The sequence below is a fragment of the Dufourea novaeangliae genome, unplaced genomic scaffold, assembly GCF_001272555.1.
Source record: "Dufourea novaeangliae isolate 0120121106 unplaced genomic scaffold, ASM127255v1 scaffold99, whole genome shotgun sequence".
NCBI classification, from domain to species: domain Eukaryota; kingdom Metazoa; phylum Arthropoda; class Insecta; order Hymenoptera; family Halictidae; genus Dufourea; species Dufourea novaeangliae.
Window position 1 is genome coordinate 1507195 of NW_015373982.1, and position 25996 is coordinate 1533190.

Genomic DNA, 25996 nt, shown 5'->3' on the forward strand with positions numbered 1-25996 from the left:
ATTTTGTTTCCGAAAGCCTACAGAATAGAAAAAAACTTTTTGTACCGTTACAACCATTAGAATTCGTAACAATATGTGAAAAGCGCGACAAGTCGATAGAATTTGTATGATTGCATTAGTGTTGTAACGTGCATTCTGTACACACGAAACCTTTGATGTATGACGGTCGTATACCGAGAAGGATTGAATTCTAGAGAAACGATTTAGTTAGGTTAGAACTATGCGCAAGTGTCCAGCAATCCGTTACTATCACTTCTACCGTTGGAACTTTTTTCCTGCGATTGTTAACGTATCACCACTAGTCGTCCTCGTTTGCTATCCTTTCGTCTAAGTCCACGTACTCGTGGAAAATGTTTGTCTTTAACTTATCGAAATTTACTTCGTACTTCACATTGAGAAATGCGTTCGAATCATAGAATTCTAAGATATCACAAATAAACGGCGATTCAACTCCCAGCACGTATTCACACGTCTTTGGTTCAAGTAGAAATATAGAAATGCTGGACGGACTGACCGATTGACCCTCGACGCATTTCAATTTCACCTGGAATTTAATTGCTCGGTAATTACGAGTTGTTGAATTCGAAATATGAAAATCGTTCTTCCCTGTACCTCGGTTTGTCTCGGATTACCAGTCTTCTCGCAAATACTTCCGTCGCTGTAAAAATGAGAAAGTTGTTTCCGTAGTTCCGGTCTTTTATGTGGATGCGCGGCTAGCCAATCTAAGTGTTTCTGCTCGTTGAATTTACCGAGGTTCACTATAGTTTTGGTGCCGTCGCGCTCTATGTGATACTGAATCACGGAACGTCCGTAGCAGAATACATATTTCCACCATCCGTTGCCCTATTCGCAAGAATGAAATCTTATTCACGCGACTACATAAGTAGATAACGCGAAACGGGATACTCACCCCGTGTAAGCAATTCTTTCCGCTAAAGAAATTCCTTACGGCATTTACTTCGGCCGGGGCTATACCTTTTTCAATTATTGAATTTATAGAATCTTCAGCATTATTATGCTTATCGATGACATCGACCGGATGTATTTCAACTCTAACGCGTGCTTCACCATCCTGAAATGTACACGTCAATGTTGATTAAATTATTATTACGGTAGCCACTAAACAAACAGCTTCACAATGTTAATGTTATACTCAACAAGACTGTTAGAAATGTGAACGCTCAAGAGTACTATTTATTATCTTTTCGTATTACGTCAAGCAACGATTGTACAAACTGCTGATTTTTAATATTACAATATTCCGAATTCATTTTTAAAAATATACTTTATTTAGCATCCGATGCCAAAGTATCGTTTATATGATAGAAATATCGAAGAAGTGTTTGAATTCAATAGTTAAAAGCAATGTGCAAAAGCGACACTGACAAACACTGAAAATACTGTGAGTTTCGTGATAAAATAAAGTAAAGGAAATTGTGATAAAATAGACATAATAGTAAATAAATGGTGTCTGTGCTGTTATTGTAATACCATCTTAGGTGATATGCGGTCTCAGAGGAAACAAATGTATGTAGAAAAGGAAGGGACAGAATAAGATACATATTAATGATGAAGAATGACAAGAGCCACCAAGCATTCAGCCTGGTTTCAAAGATGCAAAATATTCTGACCTGGCCCTCCTTATCTACATGTAGGATCGCATAGACTTTCTGCAGCTTGTCATCCTGTGCAACAAATAATGAATTCAGTATATGGATGATAAACAAACAAAATTAATTAATGCTAGGCTGAAAAAAGAACTTATGGTTTAAATAGACACGTAATGTAAATTGTGTATAAAAAAAAAACAAAATCAATATCAATGAAAGCAGTTTTCTATTTCTGGGTAAGGTATAATGTTTTATATGGATAAAGTGCATTGCACAATATTTAAGAGCAATCTTTAAATAAGCACTTGCATATTTCTTGTATAAATTAGTGATAAAAGTTGCAACTTTTATACACAAGAAGTATACATATATGAAAAAATATTTATTTTAGACAATAACATTATTTATATATATATATATACACAACACGAGAATCATAAATAATAAATAATTAAGTGCATTCAGTGGAGAAAAACTGGCTTTACCATCACTTTTTGATGACGTAGTTTCAAACTTTCTCTTTCCATTGAAACCAGAGCCCTTGGTTTCTTCAGTGCATTATCAACTGGCAAGCAATTGATTTCATTCCCTCCTGTCCCTTGCGGTTTATAATCAGGATGAAGGCATAGCAAAGGAGACAGGGCAATAACTTCATATTCACAACTTGAAGGTTCTTTCAGTGAAAATAATTCATGTCTACCATGTTGATAACAAACATATCGAACTTTAATTTTTCGTGGCTTATTAGTTAAATCACAAACTGTACCATCACCCATCTCAATTTCAACATAAGGCATATTGATTCCATCAACTTTTGTAACCGGTATATGTGCCTTCTTTTTAGGCCTTGTATCTCGTTCTGAATACTCTGCCATCAGCTTTTTTTCCTGTCGTTTATCAAATGTACCTAAACGATATTCTTGTATTTTAACTTTCTTCCCATCTCTGTCTTCATGATACTGACGTACAAATCGTCCATGGCATAATTCGTATGTCCAATATGATTCAACCTGTACAAATTATATTGGTCTTATATAAAAAAAAATAAATCCAACAAGTTTTGACAGCAATGCATAGAAGTATACATTATAAGTCTATTAGTAAATTTCGGAGTTCATACCTTGTAAGAACAAGTACTGTGAGTAAACAACACTGATAAAATTTCTATTGGGTTTGCTCCTTCATACGGTTCAGAATAATCTGGTTCTTGATCTGCAGTATCAGGAATCATACACTGATATCGTTCATTGTTTGCTGTAGTTATAAAGTAAGGCTCTACATTTGTAGGGGACTCCTACAAAAAAATTAACCTACCAGTGTATTAAAAAAAACTATTTTAATTACTTTCCAGGCTTATACTTACCAATAAATCGGAAGTAGATTTCCCTGGCCAATTGATTTTAAACAAAACAGTGTCATCAAAACTTCGGAAATCGTGTCCATGTACGACAACGATTACGATGAAAAGCAAACTACAAATCCCATAATATTTCCACATTTTTTATACAATCGTGAGTAGTTCGCCAAATATTCAATTAGTATATGTATCCATAATATCTACAAGTTTGTAAGGACTCTTTCGAACGATTTTTTCTTCGACTAACCCTAATTATGTTCGAAATCCAATAACTTTAGGCCACGTAAACTGAGTATTTACGTGGATGATTATCGTTGCTATACTTTGTCCTCTGTCATATAAGAACACAGTGAAAAAGAATTAGAAGTAAGATTTGTAATCGTATATCAGGTTCTGAATTCGTATTTTAAATTAAGATCAACTAACATTCTTTCATTTGTCTGTAGAGTAGGATCAGTGAGGATCAGTTAGGATCCTAAAATGAGGTACGAGGGCCCTAAATTTAATCGTACGATCCTGAGACTGAGAGCAACCAATGTAGGAACTAGGGAGTTTATCTTAGTAACAATACGGGACACCGAAAGAATTTTCACACCATAAGGTTTCAGACATGAAGTGATATGTGTTTTGTAGTGAAGAAGTCAGAGAAGTGTGTGAGATAAAAAGTTTGTTGCCTTAAATGAATTAAGGGTTGTAAATAATTCCTCCAACATACATGTTTTGGAGAAATCTGAGAATTGTTGCAGACATGATGTTAGACAATATTTGTTCTTGCCTTTCCTTAAGATAGCACCATAGAAATGACTCCAAAACGGAAGGTACGTAAACTTTGTTTAGGTTATAGAAACAAATCGGTATGGGCTTCAAGTCAGCAAATTGTAAAGAAAAGTTTCAGTTATTAACTCATAAAATGTAATTGTTAAATGGTAGACAACCAGTTCCGAATCTACTTCAACAACGAGTTCTGGTTCCTCATCCAGCAGTTCTTCTAGTTCTGGCAGTGAATCTAGTTCGTCTGATTCGGAAAATTCTAGTAGCTCTGCTAATAGCCAGAAAGCATCTGACACAGACAGAACCAAAAAGAAAGTACCATTTGCTACCAATCGCCATGGCAAGTCGAAAGCCGATATAGTTTCAGCTCCATCCTGTGAAAGTAAAAACAAAGAAAGAATATTGCCAAAGACTAAACCTGTAGTGTATTCTTCTGAATCTGAAGAATCACCTAATAAGGTGAAGTCAGCAAAGCGAAAACCAGCAGCCAAACCTAAAGCTACTGCCACAGTAGCCCCTGTTGTTAAACAGCAAAGACTGCCTGTTAAGTCCACTCTGACTTCTACACAACAGAAGAATGCACCAAATCCTAAACCAGTTGGTAACAAACCTAATAAAGCTGCTAGTAAGAATATAATATATTCTAAAGACATCTGGTAAAAATATATTTATTCTATTTACTAACAGATATATTCTGTTTAATAGCATCTACAAGTGCCAATGGAAAAGGGCCAGATAAATCTATAAAAGCAACATCTGAACCTGTGCAAAAGAAATTGAAAAAGAAGAGTATCTTTAGCCCAGAAAATAGTAGTGAAAGCGACAGTGCTATTCTTCCGAAGACTACTATATTAAAGCCAACAAATAGCTCTACCAAGTATGCAAAGAATCAGCCACCCAAAACAAAACCAAATGATCCAAAACAAAAGACATCTGCTCTGAACAGACCCAGTGAGTAGCATGAGGTAACGTGGTATATTTCATCAGTAAGTATCTTAAAATAATAGTATGATTTTATTAGGTCTATTGACAAAAGCTGTACAGCCACAGAAATCGGATAGCTCTGCAAGCTCCAAGAGCTGTTCTGCAGGGTCAGGCTCTTCTGCTTCCTCAGACAGTAGCACAGATTCCGAATCATCCGAAAGTGTAGCGAGTCCACGACCTCAGGCGCAGAAAAAAGAATCTCAACCGAGTGTAACAGTGAGCGTTGCAACTAATGCTCCACCAAAACGACCTTCTGCAGCAGTTGCTCCTGTGAAACCACAGAAGTGTACAAAAAGACAAAGTAAGAACAAAATTAATAATCCTACATATATGTATTTTTATGGAACATTGAAATATCATTCTGGAAATATGTCTTTCTATTTAGGTACAGTAAAAAGCGAAGATGAAGCCGATGCATCGGCCAGTGAGAAAGAAATTGACGAGCACGAGGAGACCACGACGTCGAAAACGACAACGAAAGGCAAACGAAAGTTGCAGACACGTAAAGGCAGCAAATTACTTCAGCTTCAAGCGAAGGCAGCAAGTGATTCAGAATCCGACGCAGGTATGAATATATAGTAGAGGTTATAATACCATAGCGTGCAACCATTCCTTCACTAATCTGCAACTCCTTGGCCCTATTCCTTTGTGAATTGAGTTTTTGTTTGTATGTGGTATCTTTTAACATTTTGGCTATCCATCGGATTATCAGTCACATGTTTATATTCTGTTTGGTCCCTCTGGTTTCTTTTCGTTGTCTCCAAAAATTTCTTTTCAGTATCTCCAATTATTTTCGTGAGTTGAATGAAATTGCTTTGGATTTTAGATAGAACTAACCGGTTTTTAGTTAAATAATTTTTATAATTTTTTCTCCAATAAAAGTGCAGTCCCTCTTATCAGCTTTGTTCCAAAAAAAAAAAAAAAAAGAGGACACCTATTAGACTAGAAGTTGTAAGTAAATTGTAGTACCACCGTTCTCTCATAGTCAGTATCTTTAAATACGTTCGTTAGTTGAGCGAGATAGAAGTCGTGGAAAAGAGCATGAATAGTATTTCCTTGAAAAGAGGCGGGTAGGAACGTACTTTCTGCAGGCGGTGGATTTAGGACTCTATGCTGCCTCCTTAACACAAAAAAGCAGTATTTGCGGTTCTGGATGGATGGATTGGACATGTATATATATATATATATGTGGCCCGTAGGAAACCAGTGGTTGATGGGACAAACAATTTCGTATACAAAAAAGCATGTGTCCAAGGTGTCCTAAGATGCAGATACAGTCTTTTTGCTTACGGCGGCAGTATGGTTCTCAGGTACGGAAACGGTAGCGTGTAAGCGTATCCTGCAAATTCCGCTGATCCGGTGTGATTTATCGAGAGTAGCCGAGAGCAAGAGGAGCACCAGCAAATCGCCGGTCAAACGGGCCGGGCCTAGCACCCAAGCCAGACACGCTTCCAGTACGAATAGGGTCTCTCAGAACAGTGCCAGTTCGAATGCCACCGGCGGAAGATCCGGCCAAGGAAATTACGCTCGTGCACGCGTGACCAAGGAGAGAGAATGCCCATTAGCGCAGACATGCGATTCTCGGGGTCATCTTTCTGGAAAACTTGATTTGCACTTCACTCTGGAATCTTGTCCGTTGTATCACAATACCACGCCGCAGGCTTGCGTGTAAGTTGCATTTTACCTACTTTCGCGAGTCCATAACTTTTGGTCGATCAAGGGAACTTCGGAGTGAATTCTGCTTGACGCAAGATCAAGTGACCTTGAACGATCACTTACATTGTGGTCCCGACCCGCGATGCATCAGCTTACGTGCATAACAGTTCGTTTAAGCATTTTGACGTTTCCTATTTTATACAGGGAGTTTTATAAAGACAGAAAAAAGCGCGAGGATGAACGGAAAAAGGCTGTAGCGTGTCTCGCGAAAAAGTCTCCAAAAGGCGTACACCAGACGACGGAGCAGCGTAACTATCAGCTCAAAGTAAGAGAGCTAAGAAGTAAATGGAAAGGGAGTGCCGGTGATGGAAACGACAGCGACAGCGGGAGTGAACTCCAAGGAAATGAGAAGGATCGTCAACCGCGATTGACGAACCTGACACCCGATTACGATTTGAAATTGTTCATGGAGGCCCAAGCGATCGCCAGTGAAAAGATCGTAAGTTGAATGTCAGTGTATGTTTCGCTATGCTTCAATGTGTCGTGAAGATATATTGTGTACTTTATTGAAGGAAAAAGAATTCAAAGAACTGGACTATGATGGCGAAGGTAGGAATAGTGGTGGTACACGGGTTATCGAGATGGGAAAGTGGGAGATGGAGGTGTGGTACCAAAGTCCTTATCCCGAGGAGTACAGCCGTGCTCCGAAACTTTATCTATGCGAATATTGTTTACGATACGCGAAAAGTCGTCAGGTTTTGAGGAGGCACAGGGAGAAATGCTTGTGGAGGCATCCGCCTGGACACGAGGTCTACAGGTCGGTACATAAACGTAAATATATAGAAAAGCTTGCATCGTAAAACTTATAAATCTGTCTTGTGATATAGGAAAGACAAGATAGGCGTGTGGGAAGTCGATGGAAAGCGCTACAAGCAGTACTGTCAGAACCTTTGTCTGCTGGCGAAGTTCTTTCTGGACCACAAGACGCTGTACTACGACGTGGAGCCTTTCCTTTTCTACGTGATGACGATTGGTGACGCGGAGGGGTGTCACACGGTCGGCTACTTCAGCAAGGTGAGTCTTTCTCCTTTCTCGTATACAAGAAAAATAATGTTCGATATATACAAGATGACCCTGAGGGAGATGGTCTTTATTTTTACTCCAACTTACTGTGTGAACCACCTTCGCCATTTTCTTCAGGGTCATCATGTACGTTTCGACGTACAAGTCATTGAAACCGGGTGGCTCTGATTTTAATACCACCGACTTTCGATTCGGTTTATTACATACTAAAGTCACAAAGTAACCCAACGTGTCGCAACGTATTCGTTAGAAAGTGTATTTATAGATTATATTTCGTTCAATTGTATTGCTTCCTCTCCGTTAATTGTTCGATGAGGTAATTATGAAATTAAAGAGCGGGGATGTAGTAGAACCACTGGGAGCAGACTTTCGTCGACCATCGTATTCCTGTCGCCGTTAAAAAATAAAATCAAGCGATGTATAAAAGAAAGCTTTCCGAGGCGTTTCTTATTGGCACGGACCTCGTTGCGACAAGCTACCAACAGAGATATTAATGCGAAGCACGTGCGTGTACGTGCGCGACTGTGCGTGCACGCTGTCCTCCGATGTACTTGTGTCAGTTAGCACTTGCGTAAACGAGGCCCACGTTTACACTGTAGGTGTCTCCTGCAAGACATCCAGGGACAATATTAATATTGAACCATTCAAAAACATCTTTCCATATCGCCATTGTATATTACTTTGTATCACCATTACTCGATACAAGATATCCATGTTTCAAGAAAGAGTTTTACATCTTTGAAGACCATTATCACTAGTATTGTAGTGGTATAAAAACTTAAGAAGTTATGACTGACCTGTGTGAGCATTTAGGGGTTAACAATTTATTCTTCATAATCCTTCATTACGGGCGAACATGTTTTCTTCTCTTATTCAATATTCATACATTGAAAATTAGAGAAAGACTTTCAAGTTCCACATAACATTTACGATTAGGCTGTGAATGGCAAACTTCGTTGACTAAAGGCACGATAAAAGAATAATCTCTGGTGGGCCCCGTTCTGTACGTTCCATTTCGTAATTGATTAATGTTATTTAATTTTATTCAAAATAAATTTCAATCTTTGAAGATTCATGTACAACCGAAAATACCGGTATTTTACGTTTCGGTAGAAGTCCCTGCTTTCCAGTATCTTTTTAACCCCTTCGTCAGCCAAGAATCATCATAAAAGAAAATATCCTCGTCTTGTCAGAGTCAAGAAATCGTTTTTCTGGCGGATCTACTAAAATCTTCACTGGCCAAAGTACTTTGTGCATATTCGCACGATGACCTAATATATTCCCAAGTGGGGAAGGGGGTGGTGGTCAAGTTATTTTTGCTTCTATTTTGCGGTTTACCGCGACCAGTAATGGCATTCGGCGTACCGTGCACGGATTACACGTCGGAGGAGGGTGTGTATCGCCAAGAGGGTGTCTCTGACCCCTCTGCGCCCGAGTATTCCCCGGTCTGCACGTCGGCCAGAGAAGGTCGGTGGGAGAGCGCCGGGAGAGAGCTCTACGCACGCCTATTTACTGCGGAACACCAGCATCGCCCCGGAGTCGAAATCTTTACCGACGTTCAACGACCTCTGACCCTGGCAAGACGCGCCAATCCGTACTCTCCCGGGATGGTTGGAAGGGGGGGGGGTGACGAAAATTTCCTTCAGTCTCGAGCAAACGTTTACCCCTGTTCCCTTTGTCTTCCTCGCCTCTCCTTCGAGAAAACGTTCTTATCCTATGGGGAGGGAGCAGGGGGTGGTTCGATGGTTATTCGTCTCTTTTGTCTACGTGCTAACTCGGGGTGTGTGCTCTTCTAGGAAGTGATTGAGGTCTCTTCGTCTTTTTTGATACTTGATTAATTTTTATAAGTTTCCGTTGAGAGATTTGTGTGGTCGTTGGTTGAGGATTCTCGCTTCTTTACGTTGACATATACGTGTAATGAAGATATAATTAGGAGTAGGGAAGTAGAAATGGAAAAAAGCAGAATGGAGTATAGTGAGATATAACAATTATAAAAATAGAATACATTGGTACTTAACCTAATAATAATAACTATGCTACCCTATCACAGAAAACACTATCTAATTCTTCTCGTTCCAATTATTCGCCAAAATGCAAATTCTACTAATTGGGTCTGTGTTATCGAAGCGAGAAAACAGGGGAGGCGGTCTGAAGAGCATTATTACAGATAATCCTATAATCTCTGATTCGACCTGCTTCTGTTTCCGTTGTAATCCCAATCCTTGATCGAAGCATCATTACTCCCTACAAATATCAGGAACGATAATTCATATCCCATTCATCCAGTATCCACCAAGACCTCGTAACCCGTCGTTGGAGAATCCCCGTTCGAATCGAGACGAGCACCACACAGACGTGTCTTCTCATTCTCGAGAATAGGCTAATACCACGCCCCACCGTCTCCCGGTTCATCCCGTTCGTTCCCTAAATAATTCCGACGGGGAAGAAAAGTTCATCGTCCGGCAACACACTATCCCCCCCCCCGCCCCTCCTTCGCGATCCCCTCCGAAAACCGGGGAGCAGCGTGATAATTTCGATATCGATCGCTGGTTTGAAATTACAAGAAAAGGCCCCGGCGGTGTTCTTACCGGGTAGCAGATTGCGTTACACCACCTTACAAAAGGGCGTACCCCCGTCAGGAGGGCGACGGTTAGCTGCATCCGCAGTGGCGGCGGTGGTGGCAGCAGCAGCACCAGCAGTAACGTGGAGTCAAAATCTTTATAGACGTTCAATGACCCCGACCCTGGCCAGACGGTCGTAGGGTGGTGGTAGTGGCGGCGGCAGTAGCGACGCAGAGAGAGAGAAAGAGGGATGACGCGGAGGGTGGGTGACTCTGGCGTACGTACGCTATGCGCTTACGACGTGCAGTACCAGGTGGGTGGTTTTCGGGCAACGAGTGGGGGATGCCGTGGCCGCGGTGGTGGTAGCTGCAGAACGGGGGATGGTTGTTGCAGAGGACGCAGTGGAAGGGATGGCAGGACGGCATGGGGGATAGAGGGCGTCGCCTGGCATCGGGTCGTCAACCTTTCTGCGGCACTGCGACGTCGGGGTCGTTATTATTTCCTCCTCCCCCCTCACTTCCTCCGTCTGGTACGTCTTCTCCGTACTCTCTCTCCCTCTTTGTGTCTTTTTCTCCGCACCACCGTCGTGTCCATTTCTTCGTTCTCGATATCTGCTCGCCTTCTTATCCCTTGTTTCTTCTTGGTGTCTTTGGAAACGCTGGTGTACGAGTTCCTCCCGAAACTTTTTTCCCGTTGTTCTTTTATCCTGTAGCCTGGTTATCGCTTATTTCTTGGAGATAAATCTCCTCGTGGTCGAGGCATCGTGTGTACCCTCGCGAGCAAACTCGATTAGGGGAAAATAGTGGCGTAGAAGATAAGTCTCCTACCACTTAGTAAATTTATTTCAAGTACTGAAATAATTATTAAACCGAATGTTTAATTTACATAAATAGCCAGGGACTTAAACCGGTATGATTCTGACACCGGTATTATGCCATCAAAGTTATACCGAAACCGATATATTACCGAAAATCTAAATATATACCGGTAGTAGTCCCTGTACATAGCCAGACGAGGTCTCGCATCACTGAAAAACGATTTACCCCATTTCTCTCCTCTAACCCTCCATTTTCTTTTTTCTTGGTCCTCTATCAGGAAACAAGGAGTTTATTCTTTTCGTCCTATAGTGAATTTTCGATTCTACGACAGTGGTAGTGTACTTTCGACAGACGAGGATACGTCAAAAGGCAAACGCTGCGTACGCAGAGCGCCGATCGATCGACGCGTCCAGGCGGCGTGCACGGGGATCCCACCTCGCGTCTTGCGGTCTCCTCTGCTTGACCTCGAATAATCCGGACGTTGGCCTTGAGAGTAGAGGCCAGTGACCCGGGCGAGGCGGGCGTTGACCTTGGAGTAATCCGGCCGTTAACTTCCTCCCAAGCTCTCCCGTCCTGGGCTGTATTAACACGAGAGGGGGAGGAACCTAGACGGTGACCTTGAACGATCCTAGCCGCGACCTTGAATGATTGGGCGGGTGCGTTCGGTCGGGGAAAATGGGAACGTAGAAACCCACGCTCTCTAAGGGTGAAGGATCCCAGAAAAGAGCGAGAGGGGTGAATTTATAAATTTTTCGTTATTAACGCGAGCTGCGGTACGCGCCACGCCCCACACCCCCTCCCCCTTTTCTCGGCCCTCGTTTCGCTCGTGCTGCGTGTGACGTGGAATTTTTATCAATTCCCGAGCCAGCCGAGCAGAAATCGAGGAGAGGGGATCGAGGCGTGAACATTTACAGCTTCCGGTCGTGTTCGCTTAAACACGAACGGAAGCTTCTTCTGTAATTTTCGAAAAGAAAAAGAAACACCAAACATCTGATTCCCTCTCGGGGCGTTTCTTGTATCCCCCCGTCTATGGATTGGATAATTAGTTTCCGCGACGAAAGTTTCCGTCGACGCGAAACGATCGTTTCTCCGAAGATGGGTGATACCAGACGGCTCTTGTTCCTCTGGCTGGGGGGATCGAAGTTGCAAATTTATAAACGAGCCGACGGGCGGAGCGGGGAGGGTTGAAAGGGTGTCGCATAGGATGGCCTGGACGAAAATCGTTCCGTGGTGTGCGGACGTTCGAATAAAGGAGAATGGTAACAAGTGGCCAATGGTTCTTCCAACAGCTGAATTATTAACGATACATTATTTTGTATATTCTAAGGAATTAAGAATGTGTAGTTATTTACTGACAGTGTGGTGGGAAAGTTGTGGAAAAAGGGGTTGAAAAGGAGGGTGCATGGAGCGACAGATTGGGAGTTGTTGATATTTTTATTATATGTACAGCTATCAGAGAACGACCATTCGAAAGGTGGGATTTCCGATCCGCAAACAGACGCAACTAATACCGTACCGTTCGGGAGATAAGAGAAATACTGTTAGAATTTTAAAATCCCTCTGGCTGGGAGATTCTGAGCGAGGCCATGGGGGGAGACACAATATCCGACGATTTAAATACCTTTTCATCTGGACACTTATAATTGCTGTTTACGACACGCACGGCCGATAATGGGGGGCCCCGAGGTAATCATAATGCAACGACGGCTACGCGCGATTCGAGCAGTCGTATTCCTTTGGATCCCCGAAAAAGGAGAAACGCTTGTCACGTGAAATCCAGACGGAACCGGTTTTCGGGGCCATCGGGTCCGAGATACGGCACAACGGTGCCCTGTCCTGCTCCTGAAATCCTTGTGTGTCTGTGCTGTACACTTTCTGTCCGAAGGAGATCGTGGCGGCCCGACGAGATTGGCTCTCCTAGGCGAAACCAGAATTTTCGAATACATATACAGGGTGTCCTAAAATAGCTCCGACTCCCGGAAATGAGGGGTTCCAGGGATGATTTGAAACAACTTTTTCCATTGCAAAAATATTACCCGAGGCTTTGTTAAGGAGATATTAACGAAAAACTCCGACCAATCAGAGCGCGAATCTGCCGGCCGAGCATCCGCGGTAGCGTTGGGTACGCGTTGCGATTGGTAGCCAACGCTACGATGCTCGGCCGGCAGACTCACGCTCTGATTGGTCGGTGTTTTTCATTAATATCTCGCTAACAAAGCTTCGGAGAACTTTTTCGTTAAGGAAAATGTTTCAAATCATCCCTTTCAAGGACTTACACCGAATTCCAGCCCCAAGGCAATAGAAATGAACTTGGTTTATAATTTCTATTAGCAACACAAACCTGGAAATTTTAACGGAACACTTAGCTTATTTTTTAAGTTGGATAATTGCTACTAGTAAAAATTAAAAATAAAAAAATGTTATCAAAACGCATTATTTATTTAGTAATTATTTTTAAATATAAAACTATAATATAATATAAACATAAAAATATGAATAAATAAAGCACTTAATGACTTTGATGATAAAACCTTTCCAAATTGTCGCGGAACACAATTTGGGAAACCCTGTCCTAGACCTTGCGCCAGCTAGTGACTTCCGACTATTTTTGCTTCCCCGGTTAGTTACATGGTAATGGAATTATTAAGCGGAACTATAGAAGAAGAGCAGCTGTTCGATAGTTAAGGAGGGGTTAGTGTAAGTCTCGAGAGCAAAGAGGATTTCGTAATAGGAGGAACTCGATACATTCTGGAAACAAAAGTCCGGCAATTAACGCGTCGATGAAGACGTATCTGTTTCCAACGAAGGCGTCGGGCTGCTCGGAAACGTTCGGCACACCGGGGGCAAGAGACTCCGCACAGTCGAGCTGCGCGGAACACACGCGTCTCGAACGAGACGACAGCGTATCCTCTTACGCAGGTATTCCAGACAGGATCCCCTGCGAAAACGGAGGGGGGGGGGACGCAAGAAAGAAAGAAAAAAAAAGAAAGACCTACAACGGAGGAACACGACACGCATGTCGAACACCGGCACCTACACCACAATACCCTGTCCTCTCGCCTATACTCCCCATGATAGGGACGAAAGAGTATCTTTCGAGAAAGGGATGAGCCTCTTAAAAGCGGGAATAAATCTGCCACGACGCGATCGACGTATTCCGATCACGTTTGTGTGCACCCTCCCCTTGTGGTATGGGGAATTTCTAGTCGAATTTGTGGTTCAAATTTGTCTGTCTTTTATCTTTCGAACATATCTGATTAACTTCTTTTGGATGACACGTACAGTAAATCCTCGATGAGTGTTCGAAGGGTCGACAAACAGAGACTTCTACAGAATCGGAGACCCAATTTTAGAAACCTAAAAAATACCGTTATTTATTTCGGTTTTCGGTAATATATCGGTATAGTTTTGATGGGATAATACTGGTATCAAAATCATACCGGTTTAAGTTCCTGGACTGACAAGGAGAGGTCCCAAGATTTACCGGTGGTCATTGGTTTATGAAATATTTAATGTTCAGTGTCAAGGAACCTTCAAACACTGAAGTTACTGTATCTGAGGATAGAAGAGATTTTTTGTTCTCTTATCGATTAAATGGTAGTTAAACAGAAACGGGAATGGAGAAACGAGGAGGTATAATTTTCGTGCGAAGACGACGATTCGATCGAAGGTGGGCCCCGGTAGTGGAAATCAGCAGACGGTGTATCCGTGGAGACGCGACGATCCACAGCCACTCAGGGCCTCTGCTCGTTTGACTAACTTCCGGTGGTGCGCCAGTTAGCCCGTCACGAACCGTTCCACTGTATATGGTCCTGAATAATGCATACAGAAATGGAACGAGCGTGTAGCTTCTAGGAGCGCGGAGAAGAGCGGCCGAGGGGAACGCAGGAGATAGAGAAGGAAGAGAGGTTTTTTTTTTTTTTTTTAAACGAAGGAATAAAAAAGAACAGAGGATAAAAATCGTGAAAGGGGTTGAAGGGACGTAGCGAGAAAAGGATTAAGGGAGAAGAGCATCATCCTGGTTGAGGAGTTTCGAGGTAGGAACGATACGGCCGATGTGTGTAACGTAATAAATAGACAGGACCCGACAGAACGTTTATATCTCATGAAAGAGAAGTGGATCCGGCAAAAGCGCGCGCACGAAGACGGATGAAAGGAAACAGAGAGAGGGTTATACGATGGAGAGGAAGAAAAAAAAGGTAACGAACCACTCTGCCGAGAGGATAGAACAGAGAGAAATTCCGGTCGATGGATGATGTGGTTCTGGAAAAAATTCTTTTTTTCTTTTTTTCTTTTTTTTTTTTTTTTTCGTAACTCGTCCCATCCACGAACATTTCGATTCGTTAACAGGTGACGTTGGTTAGATCGTTTTGTAATGACAACGCGATAATATATTTCGGAGGTGTTCGGAGACTGTTGCTGCTGGATCGAAAACGATATTTTTCATTGTGGCGCGGCCCGTTAAACACGGGGTAATTGGAACCTGAAAGAGGTAAATTTAGCGAGGGAGAAGTGGCGGCTCGTAGCGCTTTCAAAGAATGACGAGAGGGCCGTGAAGAGAGGCTCTCCGGTGTACATAACGCGTAAATAGTTGGACCCCGAGGCGTTTATATCCCAAACGCCTATGTAAAGGAGGAAAAGGATCAGACCTGTGTAGGGTGGAGGTTGGTGGAATATAAACGGGCGGAGGATCTCTTTGAGCGTAGAGAAATCTGATTTCGAGGATGAATTTATTTATTATGAAATTCCTCAAAGAAAATCGTGCACCAGGGCTAGGAGGGTGGAAGAAAGGGAAAAAACGATGGAAAAGATCGCGGGAGACCCCGCAGAATTTTCGTGCCAGCGTGGGAGAAGGAAAAGCGAAGGTAATCGAGAAAAGAGAAAGAAAAATCGCAAAAAATTGATACGATCGACGGAAAGAAAAGGAAGAAACAGAAGGGGGAGGCAGGCGTGGAAACGGACAAAGAGGAAAGTCTCGTTGGTAAGAAAAGCAGGGGGATCGGTCAATTTTCCTTAAAAATATCCCGCAGACGGTGGCGGCAAGAGAAGGAGTGAAACCCGGGCGGTGTTGAGGGGGGGGGGGGGATGGTGCGAAAGGGACTGCAGAGTGGTGTAGAGTTGGATGGGGATGAGAGGCAGAAAAGGAAAGGGATGACGTAGGTTAACACGGGAGTACGAGGACGAGTAGTAGTAGTAGAGGTCGTCGATACGATACGCGCGGCGGCCTCTTGGAGAAGAGGTTGGGGTAGGCTCGCCCAACCCTCCGACCATCCTCCCTCAACCGCCATGGGTCGAACTTCCCCTCGACCGATCCTCCCTCCCTATCTCCGCAAAAGCTCGCCCCGACTGGTCGCGATCGATGCCAGACAGTCCTGTTCACACGACCAAATCCCGCCGAATACACCATCGTATCCCCCCCCCCACCCTCCTGGAAGTTGGGGTAGGGTAGCGTCTAGCTCTAGCCTAGGCTCTAGTCCTTCCATCATTCCACCCCGCCTTATCCTTCCCCTCGCCGTCGCCGGTTTTACTCGAGCGTCTACCTCTCTTTTCGCGCGTACTCGACCACGATGTCATTATCCACGGCGTGTCTCGTGACAGAGAGCCGCAAGTGTACCGTGGCGGTTTCCAGTTTCCCGTGCCACCTTCGCCAATGTACCCTCCCTACCCCCTTACCAGGCTTGTCCCAGCCAGGAAAAATCCACGTGGCTAAGCTTCCTGCTCATTCCTGGCCGACCGGCCGGCGCTAGCGCGCGATAGAGTTCGTCGGCCTTCTCGCTCCGAGACAAATAGATTCTTCGGGGTACGTTGCTCCTCGATTCCCTTTCGGACCTTGACCTCCCCCTCCTGAGAGAGATGAAGACGATTTGGTCTGGCGATCTTATCGTGAAAATCGAGTCGGTTATTAATTCTGTACGTGCCTCGATTTCGTGGAAACATACGGAAGGTACCTTTTTTTTTTTTTTTGTTTCGTCGGATAGGATCTAAACGCAGATGTAGGGTACGTCGATCGCGGTTTGTTCTGGACGGTATAGACCGTGATGATTGTGAACGGCCATCGATCCGATGTATCGATTTCTAGGGAATTCTTTTCCATAATGCGGCGCGAATGCACAAAGGGCCATTGTATTGATGGCAGAGCGAAATTCTGAGTAGAATCGTGTACAGGTTTACCACAGGGTACGTGGCAAGCCGCGAGGCTGCTCGATGGATGGGGACTTTTCAACTCCTTCTCGTGAATAGAATAATCAGAAAAACAATTACGTGTAATTGAATGAACGTCCTCTTGATTTTTTTAAAACTGCTGCACTCGATTCCGCGAATCGGAATCTAACAACCAAATACATTATTAATAGCCTGCGGGTGTTTATGCATTTATAGTATTGAAAGTTTCACTTTTATCAATTCAAAACGACAAAATACTTTTATAAATTTGTCCATCTCTGATAATGCCCAATTCTGCTATCGGGGGACCGTGACGATTTCTTTTCAGCATTTGGAAGGAAGACGGAGGTGTGTCCGGGATAATCCGCGGCCCCGTTCGACCCTCCGTTTCTCGAGTATCCGCCATTGATAAATTTACAATGTCCCTTGAGACGAGTCCCTCGTCTGGACCGGCGCAGCCGGGATATTCTTCGAGGGGCGAGAGCACTTTGACTCTGTCCATATTACTTCCTGTGTATTTCCCGTGGCAATTGGACTTAGGCTTCACAAATTCGTTTGTGTTAACATTAACGACGACAATTATGATCTGTTTATGTTACGGTTGCTCGGACAGTTGATTGTAAGAAATTTCTTCGAACGTCAGAAAAGTTTTAGTGAGAAAATCAAGATGTCAAAATCGGGTGAGACACCCTGTATGTTATACATGAGAATGACGTGTTACCCAGGGGAATCGATCTTCCGAAGAATCGAATCGGAATATCCCCAGCTTTGAACTCGTCGGGGCAGATCGGTACGAAACTCGTCGTACACCCCGTATGTTAAGAGGAACGCTTTGTTGGGTATAAAGAAAGTGGAGGAGGAAACTCGGTGCATCTAAATATAGAAGTGACCGTCGCGAGGAGCTGTATAACCTTTAAGCGACGCTCACACCGTCCGTCTCGACGATCCCCCTTGGTATTCGCGGAGCAAGTGGGACCTGGAATATCGGTTCATCCGACTGCTCGACATTCCGTGGACTAATCTCCTCTCCCGATCCTCTGGAAGCTTCTCATAATTCTCGTTACGTTTATAACTGAAAAACTCCTCTGGTCGAGTGAAAAACCCGTATCGTTTGTCTGGGTGCACCTAAAACTGGAACTTGATCTGCAAACGACCCCAAGAGGTTAAAACGTCAGAGACACACGAGCAATGTCAGATAGTAATACAGATTACCATTATCTACCCGTTTACTTTCGAACTTTCCACTGTAACGGTGACGCGCGAATATTAATTACCGCTGGGAAATACTCGCGTATCGAAATCATTCGCGTCACGAGTACGCCCTATTGATATGTTGTTGGAATCGAACGCGCAGAAGTGACTGCAAAACACTTCGAAAAAATTTCGAAGTTTATTCAATTACACGTAACAGAGTTTCGTAAGTTCGTTTAATTGTTAGTTCAACTTTTTGGAGTACAGTGAGCCCTCGATGCATGCGACACGAGGAACAGCGTTATTCCCACTACAGTAAATTCTCGATGAGTGTTCGAAGGCTTCTCGGCACTGACAAGGAAAGGTCTTCAGGTATAACACTGACTTTTTAATAAGGTTTAGCACAGTGATAGAGCTTGGGGATTCCCCGGGTTTAACCAATCAAAACAGAGTAAACAGAAGCTAAGCAGTATTCCAGCTTCGGGTAAAAAACAAATTTATGAGGGACTGAAAATACAGCAATTCTATAAAATTCAAATAGATATATAAACAATACATTGAACACAATACATTGAACACAATACATAAAAGAAACGATTGAATATGGCCGGAGACAACGGTCTGGAGTTCATAAACGGAGAAAGAGCCCAGAGACAATTATTTTATTCGCCTTATCCGTGCGCAGACGTTCGTTCACCTACGCATGGGGGCTCTTGCATACACCGACGTCGCCAGTGCGACGTGTTTATGAACGCGCGAGGAACGAAGCAGATATATGCGACGGATGCCTGGCCAACTACTCGCTCGTTCGCTGCGTTCCGATGCCTCTATCATCGAACGCGTGTGCGTGTGTGTGTGTGCATGCACTTTATGGCACGACGACTATACGCAGAAAAGGATACTGACCGATTGGAAACCTTTTACGATCGACGGGACTCGCGTCGAAGCTCCTTTCAACGGCCACGATCGATAACAATCGTCCGTCGATCCTTTCCGAGGAACCAACTTTTTGCGCGACAGCTCGTCAGAAAAAATTTCTATGTAATTCGGGGATTTATTAGGGAAAAGTTGTCGAATTTGGACCACTGTTGTAATTTCTAAATTGCGGATTTTTATACAAAATCACATTTTCTAAAGTCATTTATAGAGACAGACGCAAATGTAGAAATTTGAAAAAGAAATAGATATAAGAAGTGTATATTCACATTTGACTCTCACTGTATACTTCGCACAATAGAATATCCCACGAACCATTCCGTAAGATCCACAGTCTATTCGGTGACGAATAAACCGGGGTGTAAGTTTCTGCGTGAAGCACGTAGCTACCGTTACCCTTCTCACCGTGAATTTTCGTCGATCGACCGTGCTCGATCAATTCGTTTATCGGGCCGAAACGGTTGCCGCTAGCTACCGTACGATCGTTAACCGCCAGCAGCTCAACGGCCCGAGTCCCAGAGTCGAAATGAGACAAGAGTAGAGTCGACGAGCTTAGGGGTATCGATTCCCCCAGCTCTCTATGTCTATCGTCAGTGACGCTGCCTGGTAGCTCGACGTTGGGGGGAGGCATTTTCCGAATTCGTTCCATCGGTGGAAAGTAAACCGTGAAATAACAGGAGCAGGACGACGATGCGTTTTTCTTAAACGGAAAAACGAGGGACACAATTCAGTCTCACGGGGAGATGTGACCACACGCCAGTGTCGATCGATTTCGTCGAAGAATGTCGCTACCACGCGACGGGAATCGTCTATAAAGAAAAGGGAAACGAATCGAGGAGGAAAAGCAGCGTGCAAGGGCCTTTCTTGCGCGGAGGCGAGCCAGAGGAGGAGTGGGGACGTCGAGACGTCCCTGAACGGAGCGGAGCTAGTGGCCCAAGGACGTCGCGGGGCCCAGATTCTGTTCTTCCCCTCTCGTTTTCTCCACCTTCTTGCTGCTCCTTCTATCTCCCCGTTCCGTCCACTGCCCCTCCCTATCCCACTCTCTTTCTACTCGTCTGGAAACGTTCCTTCGTCACTGGTAACATCCGTCGTTACGCCTCCCTTCCCCTCCTATCTTGTCTCTGACATTTAGACGATTATCAACGTCGAGGCTTCCAAGTGCAATCCGTCTGGTCTCCCGAAAAGAATCATGTGAACATGTTTACAGTCAGCATTCGCAGGTTCTGGATCGGGGTAACACTATCCCAAATAGCACAAAAATGTCTTATGTACGTTCCAAAATCCTCTGACTTGTAGCAATCTGACTCTGATTATGGTGACTCCGTTCATAATTGCCAGTGATATACATATACACCTTTTCCCTCTATGCTTTCTCTCTGGCCATCCTTTTCCTTCCAATCAGTCGAACACACGCATGTCCAAACACACACATAAACATACACCTACAGAAAACAGAGATCACGCACGCACAACACCACCACGGGGGCCTAGTCTCTTCTCGAGTTGTGTGTCCTTCGAACCGTTGCTGCCCCACTCGCCAGTTAGCAACAGCCACGGCTACCACGGCCGGAAATACCGGGTGTTCGAGTTGTACCGGGTCCGTCCGTTCCTCGCCCGCCGACGTAATGGGACCGAGGGGCGGCGAATGATTAACGATGGAACGCTCGTATACGTGGCGATGGCCAGGCACGCAGAGTTGGGCAAATTTTATTTCGAATAACGAATAAAGTCCCAGGATTTATTTACGAATAACGATTTTATTCGACGAACAATTATTTGTTATTCGTTGTTGTGAATAACTCCGCAGCGAATAAAAGTTAGGAGGAAGCGACACCTCTTTCCATCCATGGATAGGAACCAGAGGGGTACGATGCGGTAAAGGAAACCCATCTCGAGATAGCGATTGACGATTGATTTACGTAACCTTTATTCGCTGGTTCCTTCGAATAAAAATTTATTCGTAATTGAATAAATTCGTTTTATTCGAAGATTATTCGAATTTTCGTCTAGTCACTTGGTCCAATTTTGAAAGAGTTGTGCTGTTTTAAACGGTGTACGAATACTTTTGTAACACACTGTAAGATGTTAGGTCTATTCTTATATCTCGTCTGTGCTAACACTAGCTCGAGACGAAGCAGATTTCTTTTCTTTGCGTCGATTATGGTGCACAATATGTTTCGAAGAATCGTATATTAAGAGAGGAAGAGAGATATTTAGTCTGCTTTCTTCCGCACCGATACAGCCAATACCAACACAGCTATAGTTATCGGATATAATTCTGAATTTTAGTCGAACGAACCTGTGATATTCGTCCTCCGGAGGAAATGTCCACTCTTCCCTTTGTTCCAGTTTATCGAGAACGACTCCTACTGGCACGATTCGAGAGCGATTAGAGAGACTTTCGAATAATATTCGTGGTACAATCAGATTATGACAAAACGCAAACAGAGCACGCGATCGAAAGAACGGATAAACGCGCCGGGCCCCATGGCAACGGAACCGACCGGCTGAAAACATGGATAAACGAATCTGATGACTCCATATACGCGATTTCGGGTGTACATATATACGCGTTCGCTGAGACTGTAAACATTCGCGAACGTGGAACCAGAAGGAAATTCGATTGAAAAACCAGCGTTTTGAAATACGTTAAGCTGCGTCTACTATTTAGTCGATAGTTTTTAGTCGACTGAAATTTTGCTTTATAGGATATGTATAGATTATGTAATCAACAACAGTACAATTTAAGACAAGACCAAATGCTTCTATTAACTGAACGCTTATATTTTCGACGATTTGTGACTTGGAAAACGAAATAAAGCGTGTCTGATTACGTACGACCTATTTCACTGTGACAGTCAACGTAAGACTGTCGTTTAGTCCTTCGTGTTCCGTCACAACTAGGCTAGATGTCCCAATTACTGCCAACTTGATGATTGTAGCGTAACTTTATTTAATTATTTCACGTGTTGTTTACCCGAAATATTGCCTCAGTTTGGAACATAATATTATTTAATATAGACTACCATACGACTAACTCTTTCATTTATATCGACGTAGATAAACAAAATTGCTGGCCACTAAGATCTTCTGAGCCATCCTGAAACCTTTCCTCGTATAATTATGTATATGTAAATATTGTATATTTATAAATAACAGGCAGCCGAATTTGAACGAAGAACGCAATATTCAAACTAATACAGGTGGCCCATTAAGCCAGAACGTATTGTATTCATTTCGATACAAATGGCGCTTAACTTGTTTAATAAAACATATTACGTCCTCGACCGAACGGACGTCGCCGTCGGCAGCTCTAAAATATCGTTAACCCATTGTATTTTCGAGTGACGAAGGTCGCGGCGCATTTTCGTCGCGCGTTAACGTCACGATACCGTGCGCGCGCGCACGCGATGATATTGTGTCTACCGCACACAAGCAGCCACCTGGAGCCTGTCGAGTGTGCTAACACGAAAATATTATTCCACCTTTTTTTTCTTTCCGCGTAAACACGTCTCTGTGTCCCTCCTCGACTCTTTCGAAGCTGCCCAGTCAGCCAAATCTGCAAAGCCAAATTTTGTCCAATGTCTGTTATAGAGTTATGGCTACAAGTTTTATGCAAGATTTACTATAAGCAGATTGGCAGCAAACTGGCTTCTACAAACCTTGTTCCAGTTTTACCCTCAATTTGACATATGTTGCAAGAATTTTTCTTCCAATTTGCTTTACCATTTTGTCAGCTTGGGTTCCCTGCAAAACCCAAGTCAAATGCAGAAACGGGTGACTATGGTTTTTCAGACAACTTATGTCATTTATTGTTGGCAATTTGCTCGAAACGTGTACACAACTGGTTATCGGTATAGTTGCATCGAGAATGCAGCAGCTCGACACACGATGGAACACACTTTGGTTTTAATCGGGTACCCATATGTGATTCGCAGCAGCGCCAGAGCTTCGTTTCGTCGAATATCGGCGAAGAGAACAAGGAACACGTCGTACGCTTAAGCAATCGCAGAGGGGGGAGGCACCATGTTCGCGTGGTGGTTCACAGTAATTCTGGTTGCACTTGGCCAGACGGGCTGTAATTGGGCCCCAGCAGAATGGAATTTCTCCCGTAGAAATGGATGTAATTATGTAGATTTTTGGTGGACTGGAATCAAACGAAGATTAAACATCGCTGATCTACAATCGTTATATCGCAGTCACGCTCTGTATAATAATGCACAAATGAACGAAGAGAATGGATCTGTTATCGGAGAATCGAAAATAATATTCTCTTGAACAGTCGACTTTTAAAATGTTTTAACAACAGCTTTAACTAGTTATTATATAAGAATATCTAACCTAACAAAAATTTAAAATCAAGATAATCGTCTTGCTAAAGAAAAACGGGCGATGGATGCTATATATTTTAAAATGACGTAGAACTACGTTACCAGTACGCGCCCAAAGGTTTTACAGTGACGTAGGCCTACGTTACGAATGTATTAAAAAAGACCATCAAGGCCAAACTGAACCTCTGCTTCGGCTTGATGTGGGAACTTTCGATTTTGTTCCTTTCGTTTCCCGGAAGAGTTTGTAAACTAGGCGCGAAATATAGGCAACGAATACGAATGTTTGTTTTGTTATCAATTTGTGGCGGTGGCGACACGTTCCGTTGCGATAACTCAGTTTCTCGTTCTGTTCCAGGAAAAGAACTCTTTCCTCAATTACAACGTATCCTGCATTCTAACGCTGCCGCCTTATCAACGCCAGGGATACGGCCGGCTGCTCATCGATTTCAGTGAGTAAAAACGATCATTTTTTTTATATATATATTTCCCGCTTATTACCCTGGATTCTGGGACCTTGATCGCGTCCACGGTGACAGGATGACGGCATCCTGCACGTCCGACGAAATCGAAAGGATAACCGAATTGGGAACAAGAGTTTATAGGAACCGCCTCCGCCGGTGGTTTCCGTGGCGGTGTTTCGTCGTCTCCCTGTCGATGTGTTGCGGTCGTCGGCGATTGAAAGCCACGTGCCTTCGAGAATTTCTAACCGCTGTGTAGACGTGAATCCCGTCGGGGCAAATCTCGAAATAGAAATAGGACCACCGGTTGGTCGAGTCTTTATCTGCTGACCCGGGGGAATACGCGTGGAATCGTCGGTATTATCGCCAGGCAGTCATTACAACTGGTACAGACTCGACTCGATTATTGTCACGAACTCGGTTCCTGACAATAATCGTGAAAGTATGCGCTTGACAGGTTGCACGCCCCCCCAGTGCTGGGGATAACTCGTGGACAATAATCGTGGAGAACAAGCCAGACGATAATCGAGAGTAGTCTGTACTAGCTTTTTATCTAGTATATTTCCACTGGGCAAATGATAGTTTTAAGTAGTCAATCATTACGCGAATGCAAGGTTCTGTGACTGTCGTTTGGCAGACATTCGGCCGAACTCGTAAGAGCAACGCGTCTACCACCACCACGTCACCCATTTATGGGCGCGACAGCTCCTTCGCTACCGCAAATGCGTCAGCAGCGTTCCGTTGACGGGCGTCCTTCATTACGAAGCCTTATCCTTCATTATGAATCATTCGATAAGAGGAGAACAACGAAATATCGTCGGAAGGATCGATTAACTCTTGGAAGGTGGGACGTTTTTGATGATCTAATAGGAGGCTCAGTCCAGGCAGACCTCTACTCATCTGTCTTTAACCCTGGATTACTAAATTATCCTATAACTTATTACTAGACTTCATAAAAATGATTGAAACTCAATAAATATTCACATAATTGTAGAAAAAAAATGTCACAATTCATTCATCATTTTACATTCTTTAATACATGTTATCAGTTATGGGATGTATTAAACATATTATTGTAAAATGTGCACTAGAAATGCGTCTCTTCGACAGTCGTCAATTACATTATCATATGTCTATTTCTAACACTATTTTTTCTATTTAAACCAACGAAAAAGGTATAAACGACGATAGTTTCTAATAGACTGACTGTTCGAGTATTACTTTTATGTAGAAATTTGACTGATTTCACCAACAACAAAATTGTCCAAGAATTTCTTATGATCGGTCCACTGTGCGGCGTGGTGCTCGCGATCGCATCAACCAAAACCGTCCATATATCACGTTCACGCCCTTTCTCTCGCCTCGGTGAGCTCCTTCGTGCGCGCGCGCGCTAGTACACGCACCGTTTGATAATTAAACGCGAGCTTTTTGCCGTGACGTCATTTTCATTGATGCCGCCGAGGCGAAGCCGGGTGTGTAGTGTGGATCGCAAGCGTAGGGGTGGCGTGGAGGAGGACGAAGTCTGGGGGGTGGCTAGGTGGCTGGGGTTGTGGGTCGACGTACTATGCGGACGAAGTCGTCGAGAATCGCGTAGCAGAGAGACGGAAGGGGGCAGTCGGAAGGGGTGTTAGCCCCTGGCGGGTTTTCCGCAGGGGCTGCCAGAGAGGGAGATAGAGAAAGATAGACGACGCATGGTATCGTTGGTGTGCTGCGCGGGGGCGGCAGTGGCGCCGGTGGTGGGAAGGATTCGTGCGACGGTGGTAGTGGTGTGACGGATAGTGGAGTGTAGGTTGGAGTGGAATGGTTAGCAGCGGAAAGTGCGACGCTCGGCGTCTCGCCGCATCGATCGACCCCCACGGAACCTCCTCGCGTTCTACCTGCTCTGTTGGCTTATACACAGACACACTCGCACAGAGTCCGTGTTTCGTCTGGTCCCATCCCGTCGCATCTCGTGTACGAGGTGTGTCTGATGCACCTTGCTGAGGAATTCCTGGCAAAAAGCCGACGTCGGAGCTTTGGCTCTTCTAGAAATTCGCGATTAGGAGTAACACCGACTTCTTGCTCCGTGAATCGTCCGC

At 43.9% G+C, this 25996-nt stretch overlaps 2 protein-coding genes across 5 annotated transcripts in view; one reads left to right on the forward strand and one right to left on the reverse strand.

Annotated features, from left to right (window-relative positions):
- Positions 1-37: 37 nt before the first annotated feature.
- On the reverse strand, positions 38-3179 carry LOC107187233 (endoplasmic reticulum lectin 1). Of its 2 annotated transcripts, XM_015575268.1 has the most exons (7): positions 2974-3179; positions 2731-2904; positions 2096-2620; positions 1632-1685; positions 911-1072; positions 613-843; positions 38-544 (listed from the first exon to the last, which is right to left on the reverse strand). In XM_015575268.1, exons 1-7 carry the CDS (start codon positions 3106-3108, stop codon positions 299-301), a joined length of 1527 nt encoding a protein of 508 aa, XP_015430754.1. In that variant the 5' UTR covers positions 3109-3179; the 3' UTR covers positions 38-298. The 2 variants fall into 2 exon arrangements, with proteins under 2 accessions (XP_015430754.1, XP_015430755.1); XM_015575269.1 differs by lacking the exon at positions 1632-1685.
- Positions 3180-3587: 408 nt separating this feature from the next.
- LOC107187305 (histone acetyltransferase KAT7) overlaps positions 3588-25996 on the forward strand; it is a 48009-nt gene continuing 25600 nt past the window's right edge. For 2 of the 3 annotated variants that reach the window (XM_015575375.1, XM_015575373.1), the window contains exons 1-10: positions 3588-3785; positions 3898-4363; positions 4444-4689; positions 4760-5023; positions 5108-5287; positions 6033-6390; positions 6583-6877; positions 6951-7195; positions 7266-7452; positions 23816-23909. In XM_015575375.1, coding sequence (XP_015430861.1) covers positions 3768-3785; positions 3898-4363; positions 4444-4689; positions 4760-5023; positions 5108-5287; positions 6033-6390; positions 6583-6877; positions 6951-7195; positions 7266-7452; positions 23816-23909 — 2353 coding nt within the window. In that variant the 5' untranslated portion in view covers positions 3588-3767. The remainder of the gene's footprint in view (positions 3786-3897; positions 4364-4443; positions 4690-4759; positions 5024-5107; positions 5288-6032; positions 6391-6582; positions 6878-6950; positions 7196-7265; positions 7453-23815; positions 23910-25996) is intronic. The other variant, XM_015575374.1, reaches the window with a different exon arrangement.